Here is a 15467-nt window from a genome sequence, read left to right on the forward strand (position 1 = left end):
CATGTGCAGAACATTTTTAATTGAACTGCACATGCACATCAAGCGCATGCACACATGAAGCATATCCATGAGCGAACCAACAGTAGTGCCTGCTGAAACCCACCCCTGAGGAACCTCATAGTCTGAGTCCAAAATCAGACCAAAGAAAACAACTGAAACAGCAGCTGCAGTAGAAGTACTGTAGTATAAATACTTCTGGATAGGTCTATGTAGAGAGTAAGGAAAATAATTTTGATGGAAATTTACAGGAACTGTTACCTAGACAAAAGGAAAATGTAGAATTTTTTTTAAGTTCAGAGCAAGGAAATAACATTCAGAATGCTTCCCTGATTCACCAATGTTTAAGGGAAGGAGGTAGAGCGCATCAGACTAGTAAGATACTATTATTACAGCTAATAAATAATGTCAATTTAACTTTCTTGTGGAGATTTCTTGGTCTGCCCTATCCAATGGTGCTGACAACATGTCTAGAATCTTCCTTTTTGATTCAAACATGCCCTGGCAATAACTTTTTTTTACTATCTTCCCCATAATGTTTCCTTTAACTTGTCTGCAGCCCATAAATGAGGCACAGAGCCAGATTGGGTCAGTTTGTAGGCAAGATTACTTCTATAAGTAAGAATTTAATTGATGTTTGTGTTTACCTTCATTGGAGAGGAAAGGATTATAAAAGAATAATCAGGCACACAATGGGGACATACACATCAAAATGAATGCAGTGGCACCAGTTGGCCAGTTTACTTGCCTAACCTGCTCGAGCCTGTGAGTCACTAATCACTTAGGAAGCAACGAAAAGCCTTTACTGTGAAAGTGATTAAAGTCTTATCAGTTATAGGTAGCAACTGCCAATTGACTAAGTAAGGCAGATTCAATTTCATTGAGAGCCACATCAGAGCTGTGGTTGACTTCAGGGGGTTGACCCCTGTGAGGGGGAGGGGCTGGTGGGCATGACCAGCAGTTTGGAGCATGGCCAGCTAGACACCATTCCCCAAACTGCTGGCATATTTCCTCTTCGCACTGGGTAGACCTGGCCGAAGCCACGCTGGCCTGATCTTTCCTCTTCACATTGGGTAGACCAGGACAGTCCCGTGGGCCGGATCTGACCACATTGCACCCGGACTGCAGGCCTTGAGTTGGACACCCCTGAAGTAAGATCACAGATTTGAGCTTGTTAACTTATGGTTAGCAATTTTTAGAGAAACAGTGGTATACAGGTAATCCCCGATTTACAACTACAATTGAGCTCAAAATTTCTATTGCTAAGGAAGACATTTGTTGTGAGTTTTCACCTATTTTATTACCTTTCTTTCCACAGTTGATAAGTGAATCATTGCAGTTGTTAAGTTAGTAATACGGTTGCTAAGTGAATCTGGCTTCCCATTGATTTAGCTTGTCAGAAGGTCGCGGAAATGGATATGAGTCTGGGAAACTTGAATTGTCATAAAAACGAACCAGTTGCTAAGCATCCAAATTTTGATCATATGACCATATGAATGTTGCAACAGTCATGTGAAAAATGGTCATGCCATTTTTTTCAGTGCCACTGTACCTCAAATAGTTACTAAACTAATGGCTGTAAGTCAAGGAACTACCTGTACTGCAGAAAAAAGCGGCTCAAAAAGAGAGTGCTTCTTTAGGCCATTTCTCCACTCTATGGATGGGGGGGGGGGACAGGTCCAAAAGGACCACACGTACTAAATGATTGTCATGATGAACAGGCCATCATAATTGCAAATGGTCACTGTCTGAGGCAGTTGCTAAATGAGGATTAGTATAGTATATCTAAACATGGCACAATTTCTGCTATAAAGATTAATTTTCTTAACATTGGCCAACTCAGATCATGATACATCATACCATAATATAGTTTATAAATGGAACTGTGTGTGTTGCTTTGTTTACTGTACCTTTATCAGGAGGTTTTTTAGGAATTGTAAATTTTTTCAGACACTTTTGATCCACCAAAAATAATCCCTTCATATTTTTCCTTATTACTTCCATCTTTGGTTCCATTTCTATTTTTTTTTCAACCTAAATTGAGGACAAAAAGCAGAAACATTATCAAATTGTATGCTTAATTGATTTCTTTTTAAATATTATGTTTAATTGCTTTGCTTTTGAATTGGATTCCATCCTTCTCAATTGTTTCCAGTTTTAATCCAAACTATTTCCCATAACTTCAGAAGCAAAAATTAGAAAACAGCAAAAACACTTTATTTTGCTTTTTTGAAATATCACAAATCACAACCAGGTAGCTATAATTACAGTGGGCATCAGTTAAATCTTTTTCAAATTCAAATTACAATTACAATGCTTCAGTATAATTGCACTTTAAGTTAAGAAGATTTTAGCAATACATTTTATTGATTTAATAACTGTACTGAGCTAAAGGATTTATTTGTGAAGGCACCTGTATTAACCAGTCACTAGAGGGAGATAAAGTACGTACTTATCAATCAGAATATAATACTTTACATTCTTTTTCTTTCTATCCTGTTTTTTTCTCTAGTATCACAGCTTTATAGGCTATAAATTTATGGAGAAAACTTATTTGTTACTATCATACTATAAAAACTTATTATAGATGCTTTAAGGATGAAGTGTAAGAAATAATTTGTCAACTCTGAAGTGAACTTGGCTGAACCCATCTTGTGCTGCCTCAAAATTGTCATGAAGCCTGAGAAGGAGGTTCCACCACAAAACTGCGGATGACAAAATCGCGGTCGACGAAAGCGCGCATTTGATGTCATCACAGCGCGACGAAAACATCGCGCTGTGATCGAAAAATGTAAAAATAAAGCGAAAACCTTACCCTAACCCCCCCAAACCTAACCCTAAACCTAACCCTAAACCTAAGCCTAAATCTAACCCTAAACCTAACGCTAAACCTAACGCTAACCTTTAACGTAACGCTAAACATAACCCTAACGCTCTAAACCTAACCCTAACCCTTAACCTAACCCTAACCCTTACCTTTATGTGAATCGGCTTGCTTTAATTTTATTTTTATTTCAATTTTTAATTTTTTTCGTCGCGCTGTGATGACGTCAAATGCGCGCTTTCGTCGATCGCGCTTTTGTGGACCGCGGTTTTGACGGGTCACGGAGAAGGAAGGGGGGGGAGTAGATAGCCCAACTTACAGTCAAAATAAAAAAGTTTTCCTGTGGGAACCAAGGTGATTGTAACAGGTGACTGCCAGCTGTACTGATTGGACCATGTGATGTGGCATCCATCTGCAATTCTTTTAAAACTATCACTTCTATTTTCAGAATCTTTGGAAAATATGAATTTTCATGGCTACCACACCAGTTGTAGATAGTTGTTCTGAAGCCTTTATTTTTTTTATGAAAGTACTGTACAACTTTATTAATAAATGCAATAAAATTATGATGGATAGTTTTTATTGCATTGGGGCAGGGAAATGGATGGTTGAAATGAAATTGAAAGAGATATACTGTTAGTAGGGAAAAAATAAAACTGGGCGGAATGTGAAAGGGGGAAAAAAATCTTTGCTCTTCATGTATGAAGAAAACTGTGATATGATGGGAAAGGGAACAAACCAAAGATGTGCTGCACTTTGAGCTTGCCAGAATAGCTATGCAATCCCAGGAATATATTTAAGTTAAGACGGTGACAGCAGAGCATTCTAGAACAGGGATCCCCAACCCCTGGGCCATGAACAGGTACTGGGTCCTTGGCCTGCATGGAACTGAGCCGCGCAAGCAGTGGGCAAGTGACCAAAGCTTCATCTACCTATGCACGGGATCTACGTTGTGTGCAAAAATATTTTCCCCCCCCTCCGCCCTGGGTCTTCCACAAAACAGGCTCCTGGTGCCAGAAAGGTTGGGGACCACTGTTCTAGAATTAACATGCTACTTGAAAGCTACTTCGAAGCTTGTAATCCAAATGGCAACACAATCTTAATACAAAGTTATGGCCATCATTTCTGTTTCAATGAATTAGAACTCCAGAAAAATCCAGGGTCTCCATCCATGGTATGATGTTTCTGGAGTCCTTATCTGCAACAACAGAAAAATAGCCTTTCCCCATAGTCAGCATCCTTTCAAAACTATCTACCTCTAGTCTGTGAACAGAATCGCCACCCTTCAGGTAATTACTTGAGGGTAAAAGCTACTCTTCTTAAATAGGATACTAGTTCTTTGAGATCGTGAAGAAAGAATACTGCTATGTTAGCAGAGAAGTAAAGAAATAACCGAGCATTTTCTTATCATTATGGCAGGACTGAAAATGTAAGGAATGCAGAGTGAAAAAAACCTCAGAGAACTTGAAAGATGGAAGGGCAAGGAAATCAACAAGATCAGGATATATAAAAGAGAGAACTTGGTGGCCTCCATGAGAAAATCAACTAGCAATGTGTTAACAATTATGACATTTGTATCCCTAAGCCAAAACAATTTGCATCTTATGTAATCAGTTCCTACAAAGTTATTCCTGTAAAGTTTTAACATTGTATAAACTGCTCCTCTCCGTAAATCAGAGATAAGCTACAACAGTTCTTCCGTACCCAAAATATTATACTACCAGAAAAAGAAATAAGAAGAGAGAGAAATGGTTTCAAATATGAGGCTTGCACGCCTTCTAAAGAGTGTGCATGGGAGTAGGGGCAGTTTCAGAAGTGAACAAATGAAACAGTTCCTATATCCCCAGATATAGGTAAATTAGGGACGTGGTGGCTAAGACGCTGTGCTTGACAATCAGAAAGGTCGGCAGTTTGAATCCCTAGTGCCGCATAACTGAGTGAGCTCCCATTACTTATCCCAGCTTCTGCCAAGCTAGCAGTTTGAAAGCATGTGAAAATGTAAGTAGAAAAATAGGAACCACCTTTGCTGGGAAGGTAAACAAGTGTTCCGTGGGCCCTTGGCGTTTAGTCATGCCGGCCACATGCCCACGGAGACGTCTTTGGATAGCGCTGGCTCTTCGCTTTGAAACAGAGATGAGTACCACCCCCTAGAGTTGGGAACGACTAGCACCTATGTGCGAGGGGAACCTTTACCCTTACCTAGAGGTAAATGTAAAAGTTTTCTCCTGTCCAGTTGTGTTTAACTCTAGGGAACTGTGCTCATCTCTTTCTTAGACAAGGGAGCCAGCATTGTCTGAAGACATTTCTATGGTTATGTGGCCAGCATGACTATACAATGAGGTGCATGGAACCCTGTTCCTTTTCACCAAAGTGGTACCCATTTATCTACTCAAATTTGCATGCTTTCAATTGCTAGGTGGGCAGAAACTGGAGCAAGCAATTGGAGCTCACCCTGTTGCATGGTGCTCATGTATCACACCCAGGATGTCAGCTTTCCAACTAACAAGTTCAGCATGTTTAACCACTGAGCCATCGTGCCCCCTCCTCATTATGTGCTATGCAGCAAATCTTAATTTTTAATAACTTTACAGCGCTAATGAGTAGCCAGCTCAGAAATTGATCCATCCCTCTATAATACACTCAAGATTTTTTGTTTTAACTTAAGAGCACGCAGGTCCCCCTACCATAATTTTTCTACCATATTTATTCTCATACGATCAAGATACAGGTAATATTTAACAGAACTACGCTCCTATGGTCTTTTTTCATTGCTAAAAGAGCTTTCTCCAACTACATCAATGATGTTTACAATTCACACTATCAAACTTATAAATTTGCCCATCACAGGAAAGAAATCTATCTTTGATGCTACCCCGTTCAGTTTGCTTTTCCCATTCTGTGTTATCGTCCCATTCATTAACATTTTCATTCCCTCTTCCCAAAGCAGGAAGAGTATGAGAACATCTTATTTAAAGTATTAAGTTGTGAGTTATAGTTCACTGCATCAGCTATACAGATGAGTAATACAGCTTTTTTCCTATAATTCCCTCCTACATTGGAACAAGTACAATGCATCCCTGCCTTAGGCTTTTCAAGTCTCAAACTGTTTTTAAAAGTTGTCACATATGGTTTAGGTCCTGCATACAATGTAACCAGGGGTAGGTTTCAAAAATTGTTTGAACCTACTCTGTGGGCGTGGCCTCCTTTGTGGGAGTGGCTTGCTGCCCATGTGACCGGATGGGAGTGGCTTGCCACCCATGTGACTGGATGGGAGTGGCCTGCCACCCATGTGACCTGGTGGGAGTGGCCAAGACGATGTTATTACTAGATATTACTAATTACTAGATATTATTAATATTACTAGATCATTATTAATGCATAGATAACTGCGGGACATTACACACACACCCACACCCACACCCACAAACTATGACAGTGCTAGGAAAACACAACTCCCGCCCCAAAAAAAGACTGCCAATGAAACCAGTTTTTTTCCCCCTAAGCCTAAGAACAGGAAAGACAAAGTCACTGGAATAAAAACCATCAAGGCAATGTGGAAAATTATAAAGGACAGGCACTCACAGAACCATCAACCACCTCAGAATTACCTAAACAAGGAGAGTGAAACACACTGCCTTGCAACAAACCTGGCCTGCCCATAGAAAAGCAGCCACTTTGAGACACATAAACCTGGTCTAAACACTTAAAAGCAACATATTGCATCACAAATAAAACATTTGCAAAAAGGAATAACATTTCTTGTAATAAACATTCTATAAACAATAAATAAATAAAAATTCCCTAAACTAATTAAAAACTACCACCTTCAGAGAACACCAAAGGACCCCACAGTCCTCTCCCTCCTTATCTTTTTCTTTTTTGTCCTAACTTTCTCCTCCCCCCCCCCCAACCAACCCCACTCCCTTCTAGCACTGATGATGTTACCAAACTAGGAGTGCTGGAGAGGAGCTCTCACAGGGCGAAGAGCTTCCCGCTACAGGCACAATCTATCTGCAGCCGTAAATGACTGCAAGCAGCAGCTCCAGTCACCTGCTCGCAGCTGACAGTTGCGTTTGGGAGCGGAGGTGGTGGCAGCAGAAGTGGGCACAGATGGGATGTCCCCGCTTGCTGAGTAGAACGAGGCGGCGGGGATGCATTGTTTCAGGGCGCCCCAAGCGCCGGCTCCTCTGTGTGTAGCCCATTCCCCCTCCCAAGACCGTTTTCTTTTTAAAAACGCCTCTGCAGACGATCTTGAAAACCTGCAAGGTTGCTTTGGGAGGAGGAAGACAGGCACCCCATCTCTGGTTGCCTGCAGCCTCGGAAGCTTCCGAAACTTCACAGTAAAAGCAATTAAGAACTTCTCTCGCTCATGAGATTTTCTTTACTGTGCAAACGCTTGCTTTAAGGCTGCAGGCACCCAGGGAGGGGGGCAGGGGGAAATGCTGCCCATCTGTCCCCTTCCAAAGCAACCTTGCAGGTTTTCAAGATCATCCGGAGAGGCGTTTTTTAAAAAGAAAATCATGAAAAGCCACAAGATTTGGAGAAATGGGCAGCTGGTCTTTTTTGGGGAATCCCCAGAACCAGGAGCTCAACCCATTCCCCCTCCCAAGAAGACCGTTTTCTTTTTAAAAACGCCTCTGCAGACGATCTTGAAAACCTGCGAGGCATTCCCCCACCCCATTCCTGGTTGCCTGTAGCCTTGGAAGCTTCCACAGAGAAGCTTCTGCAGAGGCGTTTTTAAAAAGAAAACGGTCTTCTTGGGAGGGGGAATGGGCTGCGCTCCTGGTTCTGGGGATTCCCCCCCCCAAAAGACCAGCTGCCCATCTCTCCAAATCCTTTTCAGGATTTTCTTTTTAAAAAACGCCTCTCTGCAGACGATCTTGAAAACCTGCGAGGCATTCCCCCACCCCATTCCTGGTTGCCTGTAGCCTTGGAAGCTTTCACAGAGAAGCTTCTGCAGAGGCGTTTTTAAAAAGAAAACGGTCTTCTTGGGAGGGGGAATGGGTTGCGCTCCTGGTTCTGGGGATTCCCCCCCCCAAAAAGACCAGCTGCCCATCTCTCCAAATCCTTTTCAGGATTTTCTTTTTAAAAAACGCCTCTCCGGATGATCTTGAAAACCTGCAAGGTTGCTTTGGAAGAGGTTGCTTTGGAAGAGGTTGCTTTGGAAGAGGTTGTTTTGGAAGAGGTTGTTTTGGAAGAGGTTGCTTTGGGAGGGGGAAGACAGGCAGCATTCCCCCACCCCATCTCTGGTTGCCTGCAGCCTCGGAAGCTTCCGCAACTTCACAGTAAAAGCAATTAAGAACTTCTCTCGCTCGTGAGATTTTCTTTACTGTGCAAAGGCTTGCTTTAAAACTGCAGGCTCCCGGGGAGGGGGGCAGGGGGAAATGCTGCCCATATGTCCCCTTCCAAAGCAACCTTGCAGGTTTTCAAGATCATCCGGAGAGGCGTTTTTTAAAAAGAAAAACCCTGCAGGCACCCAGCGACAGGGGCTAGGAGCTAGGAACCCGGAAGTTAATTACTTCCGGGTTCACTGACGAACCGGTTTGCATGAACCGGTGCGAACCCGGAGGAACCCACCCCTGAATGTAACTAACTTTTTACTAAACAGTCAAATACTTCTAGTATGCTCTGATTATTAAAGTGCCATATAGATGAGTAAGGGGTACTCTTCATTGCAGTCAATAAACTAATTGCTATTTAATAAATTTAAGCTTTCCACTCCTGTTCTGAATATTAGAATAGAGCAAATAAAATATATATCTAATGTAAACAGAATATTATGAATTTTCTACTACTAACATCCTTGAAAAGTACATTAAACCATAATTTGAAAAACCTACCAAGCTTCTGGATTTTCTCTACTTAGTTAACATAGATGAAGAATTCATTGCATTAGTCCATCCTAATACTGTTCTTCAATTCCATCACACATCAAACAAAATTGGAAACCCTTATCCAGGAATGGGTAAACTGTATTCTTTCATACATTAGGAAATTTAATCTTCAAACAACCTCAACCAGAATATCTAATAGTGAATGATGCTGAGCAGCAATGTTGAGAAAACAAACAATTATTTACCATAAACTACAGTATATTCAATAAATGTAAGGGGAATAATAAAACTATGTATTAATGAAACCTCAACTGAGAATCTCAAATGCTAGAAACACAGAATTTGCTGCTCTGAAATAGTAAAATAACCACTTGGTAGTGCTCATTGTAATTTAAATAAAATAACCTATAGCTGGAATTAACTATGTAAGCATTATTTACCAGCCATTATAGAAGTTTTATAATATATAACATAAAACTACATAGCATGTTTAAACAGACATTCATTTATTAAAATTCTACTATAAGTTCAACCACATCACTTATTCCTTTATTAGAAATCTACTATGAATACAAACACATCTGTCCTTGTTGAGAAGTGTTGATAATTTTCCTAATAAATTGCACAATTAAAGGGCTACATGATCTACATCTATTTCTGAGTGTCCTAAAAGGCAATCTGATAATTTGAGTCTCTTATTAAATGCTGTTAGTTGCGAAGTCATATCCAATCGATTGCAACCCCATGGACAACGTTCGTCCAAGCCTTCCTGTCCTCTATCATCCCCTGGAGTCCATTTAAGCTCATGCCAATTGCTTTGGTGACTCCATCCAGCCACCTCATTCTCTGTTGTCCCCTTATTTTGCCCTCAATCTTTCCCAGCATTAGGCTCTTCTCCAGTGAGCCCTTCCTTCTTATTAGGTGGTCAAACTATTTGAGTTTCATCTTCATGATCTGGCCTTCTAAAGAGCAGTCAAGGTTAATCTTCTCTAGGGCTGACTGGCTTGATTGCCTTGCAGTCCAAGGGACTAGCAGGAGTCTTCTCCAGCACCATAGTTCAAAGGCCTCAATTATTTGGGCTCAGCCTTTCTTATGGTCCAACTTTCACAGTCATACATTGAAACTGGGAAATCCATAGCCATGACTATATGCACTTTTGTTGGCAGGACAATGTCTCTGCTTTTTAGTATGGTGTCTAGATTTGCCATAGCTTTCCTCCTAGGAGCAAGTATTATTAAATAGTAGGATATAAAATGAAGCATCCATTTTTTGTAAAAAATGTATTATTTATAAGTGGTGCAATGTGCATTTTATAACATTCACAAGAAACTAAAAATTGTGTTCAGATTTATTTAGTGTTCCCCAGACTAATTTTCAGCAGTAACTAAACTATTCTGAAGGGGCATAATGAAAAATGCTGGCTGCAAAAGTCATAGCCAAACAAAGAATATTAAAATCTTATCCTTTTTCTTTCTTATCAACAAAGAATTGCAGATAATTCATTTATAGTTGATTTGATATAAGTCCCATGGAATTAAAAGATATTAAATATATTGAAATACAATATGGTATCTTTTGGCTTATATTAACTTGTTTGTAGACTTGTAGTAGAAATTAGACCATGGTAAACTTTAAAAGAGAGCTTACAGGGCTCATTTTAGAATAAATATTACCGACTTCAAATAATTTAATTTCAAATATTTTCAGTCTTATTTGTTTCACTTGTTATTACAACTATCAGCATTCACAATATCTTCAAAAAAGAGGGATAGGAGAGGATGCAAGTTCTTGTTTGCTTGATTTCAATATTAAGAATCTCAATAATAAACATTAAAATAACTTTTGAAAAGAAGCTAATGTGTTTTTCATAGGAATAACCAGCTAAAAATGTTTAAAGAATATTTAAGCAATAACTTTTATTATCTAAACATCAATGAATTTGATAATTGCCTTCCAGTTAAACTATTTTATACTTTAACAAAAAAGGCTTAATACTTAAGTTATTAATTTAACCCTAATTTAAAGCTTTAAGTACTTGCCAACAATCCACTGATAATGACTGATAAATATTTAGTGCAGCATATTTATACATAGAGGGTTCCTGGAAATGTTTAACATAAAAAGCAAAGAATAGAGACTTCAATCTTTATATAGATGTGTGACATTTAGATTTTAATCTCTTTAATGCACACAGACAAATAAGAGTATCTCTAAATAGGATTGAACAGATACAGCACTCAAGGGTAAAACCAATCAAAGAAGCCAGGAACTAGAGGAGGAGTACTAAAGTACTAGTTACAACGAATACTAAACGTACCCATTGTGAAAACAGCTGGGGACCGGGACAAGAAGAGGCACTTGGATTTATAGCAAAAAAGAGCGCAAGTGCTCTTCTGTAGTGTGGCCTTCTGTAGTGAAACACTGGGCAAAAGTGTGTGTGTGTTAACGAATTGTTAACGTCTATTTCCCACATTAACGAAATGGAACATTCACGTTCAAACTATACTCGCGCACTTCCAACGGCTCAGCAACGAGCAACGCTGTGGAGAACGGGGCTGGGGTGGGGGTGGGGTCATTGCTTTCAAGCCCTCCTTTAACTTTAAAGGCACCTGGAGTTTGACCGCTACTTGGCTGAGCTGAGTCCAGGAACACTCGCTTATTTTGGCCCCGAATCCAAACCCCCGGTCTCCGTCTCGGCTACAAGCGGCGAGCCTCTCGCCTCTAGCGGGACAACAGCACCGGCATTGAAACTTTACTTGGGAACGAAGACAACCGGGATCCGACAGAGAGCAACGAGTAACTTTTCCAAGCTACAAGGATCCAACGATCTTGGGAACCGAGCACGGAGGGACTTTCGCCATCTCCGCCCCCCACCCCGAGTAAAAGCGAAGGAATAATCATCTGGTCACTCACGATCGATCCGTGACCACTAGCATCCTCCCGCCTACATAAAGTGTCTTCAGGACTCCCCTCGGATTCGCCTTCATCGCGCTCCCTGCAGTACTCGTCTTGCCGCCGCGCCAGGCTGGGCTCCGGCATTGCCGTCCGAGCAGCGCATCCAATAAGCCGCTTGGGCGCCCACTGCCCGCTCGGGCGGACGTTAAGCTCCTGCTGCTGACGCGCCACCGCCACCATCGCGCCAACTGCAGCGACAGCCCAGGGCGCAGCCCTCTATAGGCTCCTCAGGATCAGGGCGGGGCGGAGACCAAGCCAAACGCCTTACCGTTCTCAGACGAGGCGGGATCTCTTCCGGCCCAGCTGTTTAATCCTCTCTTCGGGAAAGGACCGCTGGTTTGCGTGACGGGCTGGGGCTGAGCTCCCACTTGTAGCACGCGAAGGTTCTTTTTTGCCCTACGACAGCCCAGGTGTGGCGAACTGGAGGCCCGCGGGCCGGATGCGTCACGCGCAGCCCACGCCAACCACGGCTCCGCAAAGGCCAAAACAAATAAACACGTCACGCAAGGCGGTCGAGTTTGTCAAGAATTCTCTAATAAGCCAAATTCGAACAAGAGTTTAGCTTAATGTCGGTTTACTTTCCGATTCTGCAATTGTAGAATCAAGTAAATGAAAAAAGTATCTTTAATAAATGCAACTCTATAGTAAGAGTTTACATTTACATTCAAACTATATATAATACTGGATTGTGCGGTTTGTAGCCCATCCTCTTCCTTCTGACTCCCAAGTTTCTGTAATAATACTTGGCTATTCCTAACAATGATATTGCCTGAATTTCCATTGTGGAGTTGTCTTGGCATGAATTGTGTAGCTAAGTTTCCCATCATACTAAGCCAGTGACTGGTGATCATCAGATAACAAATATTCTGGATGCTTCATATGCATTCTTCAAGGTGACTGCATACACAATCGTTTTTGGTGTTTTGATAAGTAGCTGAAAGATTCAGTTTGTAGGGCTCCCTCCTGTAGCTTTAATATGTCTGCTGCTGAATAGTGCTGGCTGTAACTAACTCTCAATACAGAATTTAATTAATCATCTACTGCCATTCTACCTTCTGGATTAAAATGACTATAGTTCTACCACAACAAGAAGATGTACAATCTATAGTGCTTGACAGACTTTTTTAAAAGATCAGATGACCTGCCAAGACACACTCTTCCACCTGATCAGTGACCAGCATCAATTGCTACCATTTCTCTTCCAATAGTTCATCTTTTATTAGGATAAAATGAGATTGCATAGGATAGCAAAACCATTGATGGCTAACTCCATTTCAATCTTTGTATCTTTCTGAGCCCGGAAGCTGTATATCAGTGATTAGGATATTTTTTCAGAGCCCAGTAATCACAGTATGAACCCTCCTGGCAGCCCTTTCTTAGCCTCTATGAAATTGCCTTGTTTCATCCTCAACTCACAAATGAGGCAATGATTCAAGATAACGATGAATCGCGAGGTTGAACAACTAGCCTCGTGGTGCGACCATAATTATCTGCAACTGAGCACATTCAAAACTGTAGAAATGGCGGTAGACTTTAGGAGAAACCCTCCCATACTACCACCTCTTACAATACTAGACAACACAGTACCAACAGTAGAGTCCTTCAAATTTCTAGGTTCCATCATATCTCAAGTCCTAAAATGGACACCTACCATCAAAAACATCATCAAAAAAGCACCAGAAATAATATTCTTTCTGCACCAACTCAGAAAGCTCAAACTGCCCAAGGAGTTACTGATACAGTTCTACAGAGGAATTATTGAATCTGTCATCTGCACCTCTATAACTGTCTGGTTGGTTCTGCAACCCAACAAGACAGACACAGACTTCAGAGGATAATTAGAACTGCAGAAAAAAAACAATTACTACTAACTTGCCTTCCACTGAGGACCTGCATACTGCACAAATCAAAAAGAGGGCTGTGAAAATATTTACAGACCCCTCATATCCCGGACCTAAATTGTTTCAACTCCTACCCTCAAAACGAGAATTGCACATCAGAATAACTAGACACAAGAACAGTTTTTCCCAAACACCATCAACTCTGCTAAACAAATAATTCCATCAACACTGTCAAACTATTTACTAAGTCACTAAGCATTACTATTAATCTTCTTATCGTTCCTATCATCTATCTCTTCCCACTTATGACTGTATCACTGTAACTTTGTTGCTTGTATCCTTACGATTTATATTGTTTCCTAGTATGATTTGATTGCTTATTTGTACTCTATTACTATCATTAAGTGTTGTACCTTACTTACGATTCGTGATTAATGTCTTTTCTTTTATGTACACTGAGAGCATATGCACCAAAGACAAATTCCTTGTGTGTCCAATCACACTTGGCCAATAAAGAATTCTATTCTGTTCTATCCTATGAGATAGCGTCTTCCTTCACCTATCCTTACCACTTTCTATAGAGGGACAGTCGACAGTATCCTATCATATTGCATTACTATCTGGTTTGGAAGTGTTACAGATAATTTCTGGGTTATGAGCATTCCCTTAGTGAACATTCAAAGTTACATGATAAGCCCCCCCCCCTCAGGCATTTACGAACAAGTCCCAAAATTATGAATATTGCAGTACCACAGTAGTTGTTCGCTCTTATGAACAACCAGAGGTTCTGCACTATTTACCCCGCCTATTACCCCCACCCCACCTGGGTCGTCACAGGTACTTCACCTGTGGAGACTCACTTACCTTGCAAAGATCTCTATCACAGTTTATTTGCCTACTTCATTGCTTTTGGTGCATTCACAGAAAACAGAGGGCTAATGTACAACAAGATCTCGTGCTACTGATCTCGTGTGATCTCGCACTTTAGGCTACTATTCTCTGCAAATTGAGGCCTGGACATTTGCAAATGGAGGGAAGGCTTTGTCTTACAGAGTACAAGAGGTTTCCCTCCTGTCATGGACTCAGGATAGTTTTGCACAGCAAATATTAAGCTTCACCAGAGTTCTTCACTTTAAACAAAATTTAAAAGTATTGTTCACATCCTTCTATGTAGTACAATGGGGAAAAGTGTTAGCAAAGTCACAATTTCACAATGGCTAAGTCTACAACATAAAAACCCATCTGTGTCATATTATTTGTAATGCACTTTCCATACTTGCCTCTATGTAGAATTTTTTTTAGTCTTCAACAGCCCATAGAATGCGTATCTTTCAAGATACTTTGCACTGATGATTCACTGGTTCCCAAATCTCTCTTACTTTGAACAGTTCTGAGTCTTTTCTGTGGAGGAAAAAATGGGAATGCCTATTGTATAAATTCTCTAAATTCTACAGAGTAGATTCATTTCAACTGTAATTTTGGTGCAAATAATTTTATTAAGATTTCTGCCTTGTAACATATGCCTATGTGTGGTGTGGTGTGGCTAGCCATGATATCCTGAAGATTTCCTTCTGCTATTTTTTCCATTTTCCTTTGTTACTATTGGTTGTTATAGTAGTAGCATAGTAACATTGCATTCAGAAGTGAAGTATCATTGTTCATTTGTTCTGTATTAGTGAAGAATTGAGAAACAATCATTCTTTTGCATTTCAGGTTTAGAAGGAGAATGCCCCTTCTTGTTCAGATAAGACATTTATATATTTTGTCTGCAGGAATATGACTGTGCAGGTATCACAAAATTCTCTGGAACTAAAATAAAAAACACAGACAATTCAGTATTACCTTTGTTAGCCCATGTAGATACTTCCAGATCTATCAGCATGCCTCAAATTTACATGAAAAAACTGAAGACACATTATTATTTTTTTCCTTTTTGACTGGGTAAGCCAGCTAGACATCACAAGGCCATGCTGTGATCTAGAAGTTATTTGTTGGTGTATAATTTGTGAATGTTAA

General features: G+C 40.5%; 1 protein-coding gene across 2 annotated transcripts in view; it reads right to left on the bottom strand.

Annotated features, from left to right (window-relative positions):
* The window catches only part of TEX15 (testis expressed 15, meiosis and synapsis associated), a 36043-nt gene extending 24275 nt beyond the window's left edge, over positions 1 to 11768 (bottom strand). For both annotated transcript variants that reach the window (XM_087716359.1, XM_087716360.1), the window contains exons 1-2: positions 11569 to 11768; positions 1908 to 2031 (exon numbers count right to left, since the gene is read on the bottom strand). In XM_087716359.1, the coding sequence (XP_087572485.1) occupies positions 1908 to 2031; positions 11569 to 11694 (250 nt within the window). In that variant the 5' untranslated portion in view covers positions 11695 to 11768. The remainder of the gene's footprint in view (positions 1 to 1907; positions 2032 to 11568) is intronic.
* Positions 11769 to 15467: the final 3699 nt, after the last annotated feature.

The sequence above is a fragment of the Thamnophis sirtalis genome, unplaced genomic scaffold, assembly GCF_051295495.1.
Source record: "Thamnophis sirtalis isolate CommonGarterSnake01/CBP01778 unplaced genomic scaffold, rThaSir2_p1.2 scaffold_5, whole genome shotgun sequence".
Classification (NCBI taxonomy): domain Eukaryota; kingdom Metazoa; phylum Chordata; class Lepidosauria; order Squamata; family Natricidae; genus Thamnophis; species Thamnophis sirtalis.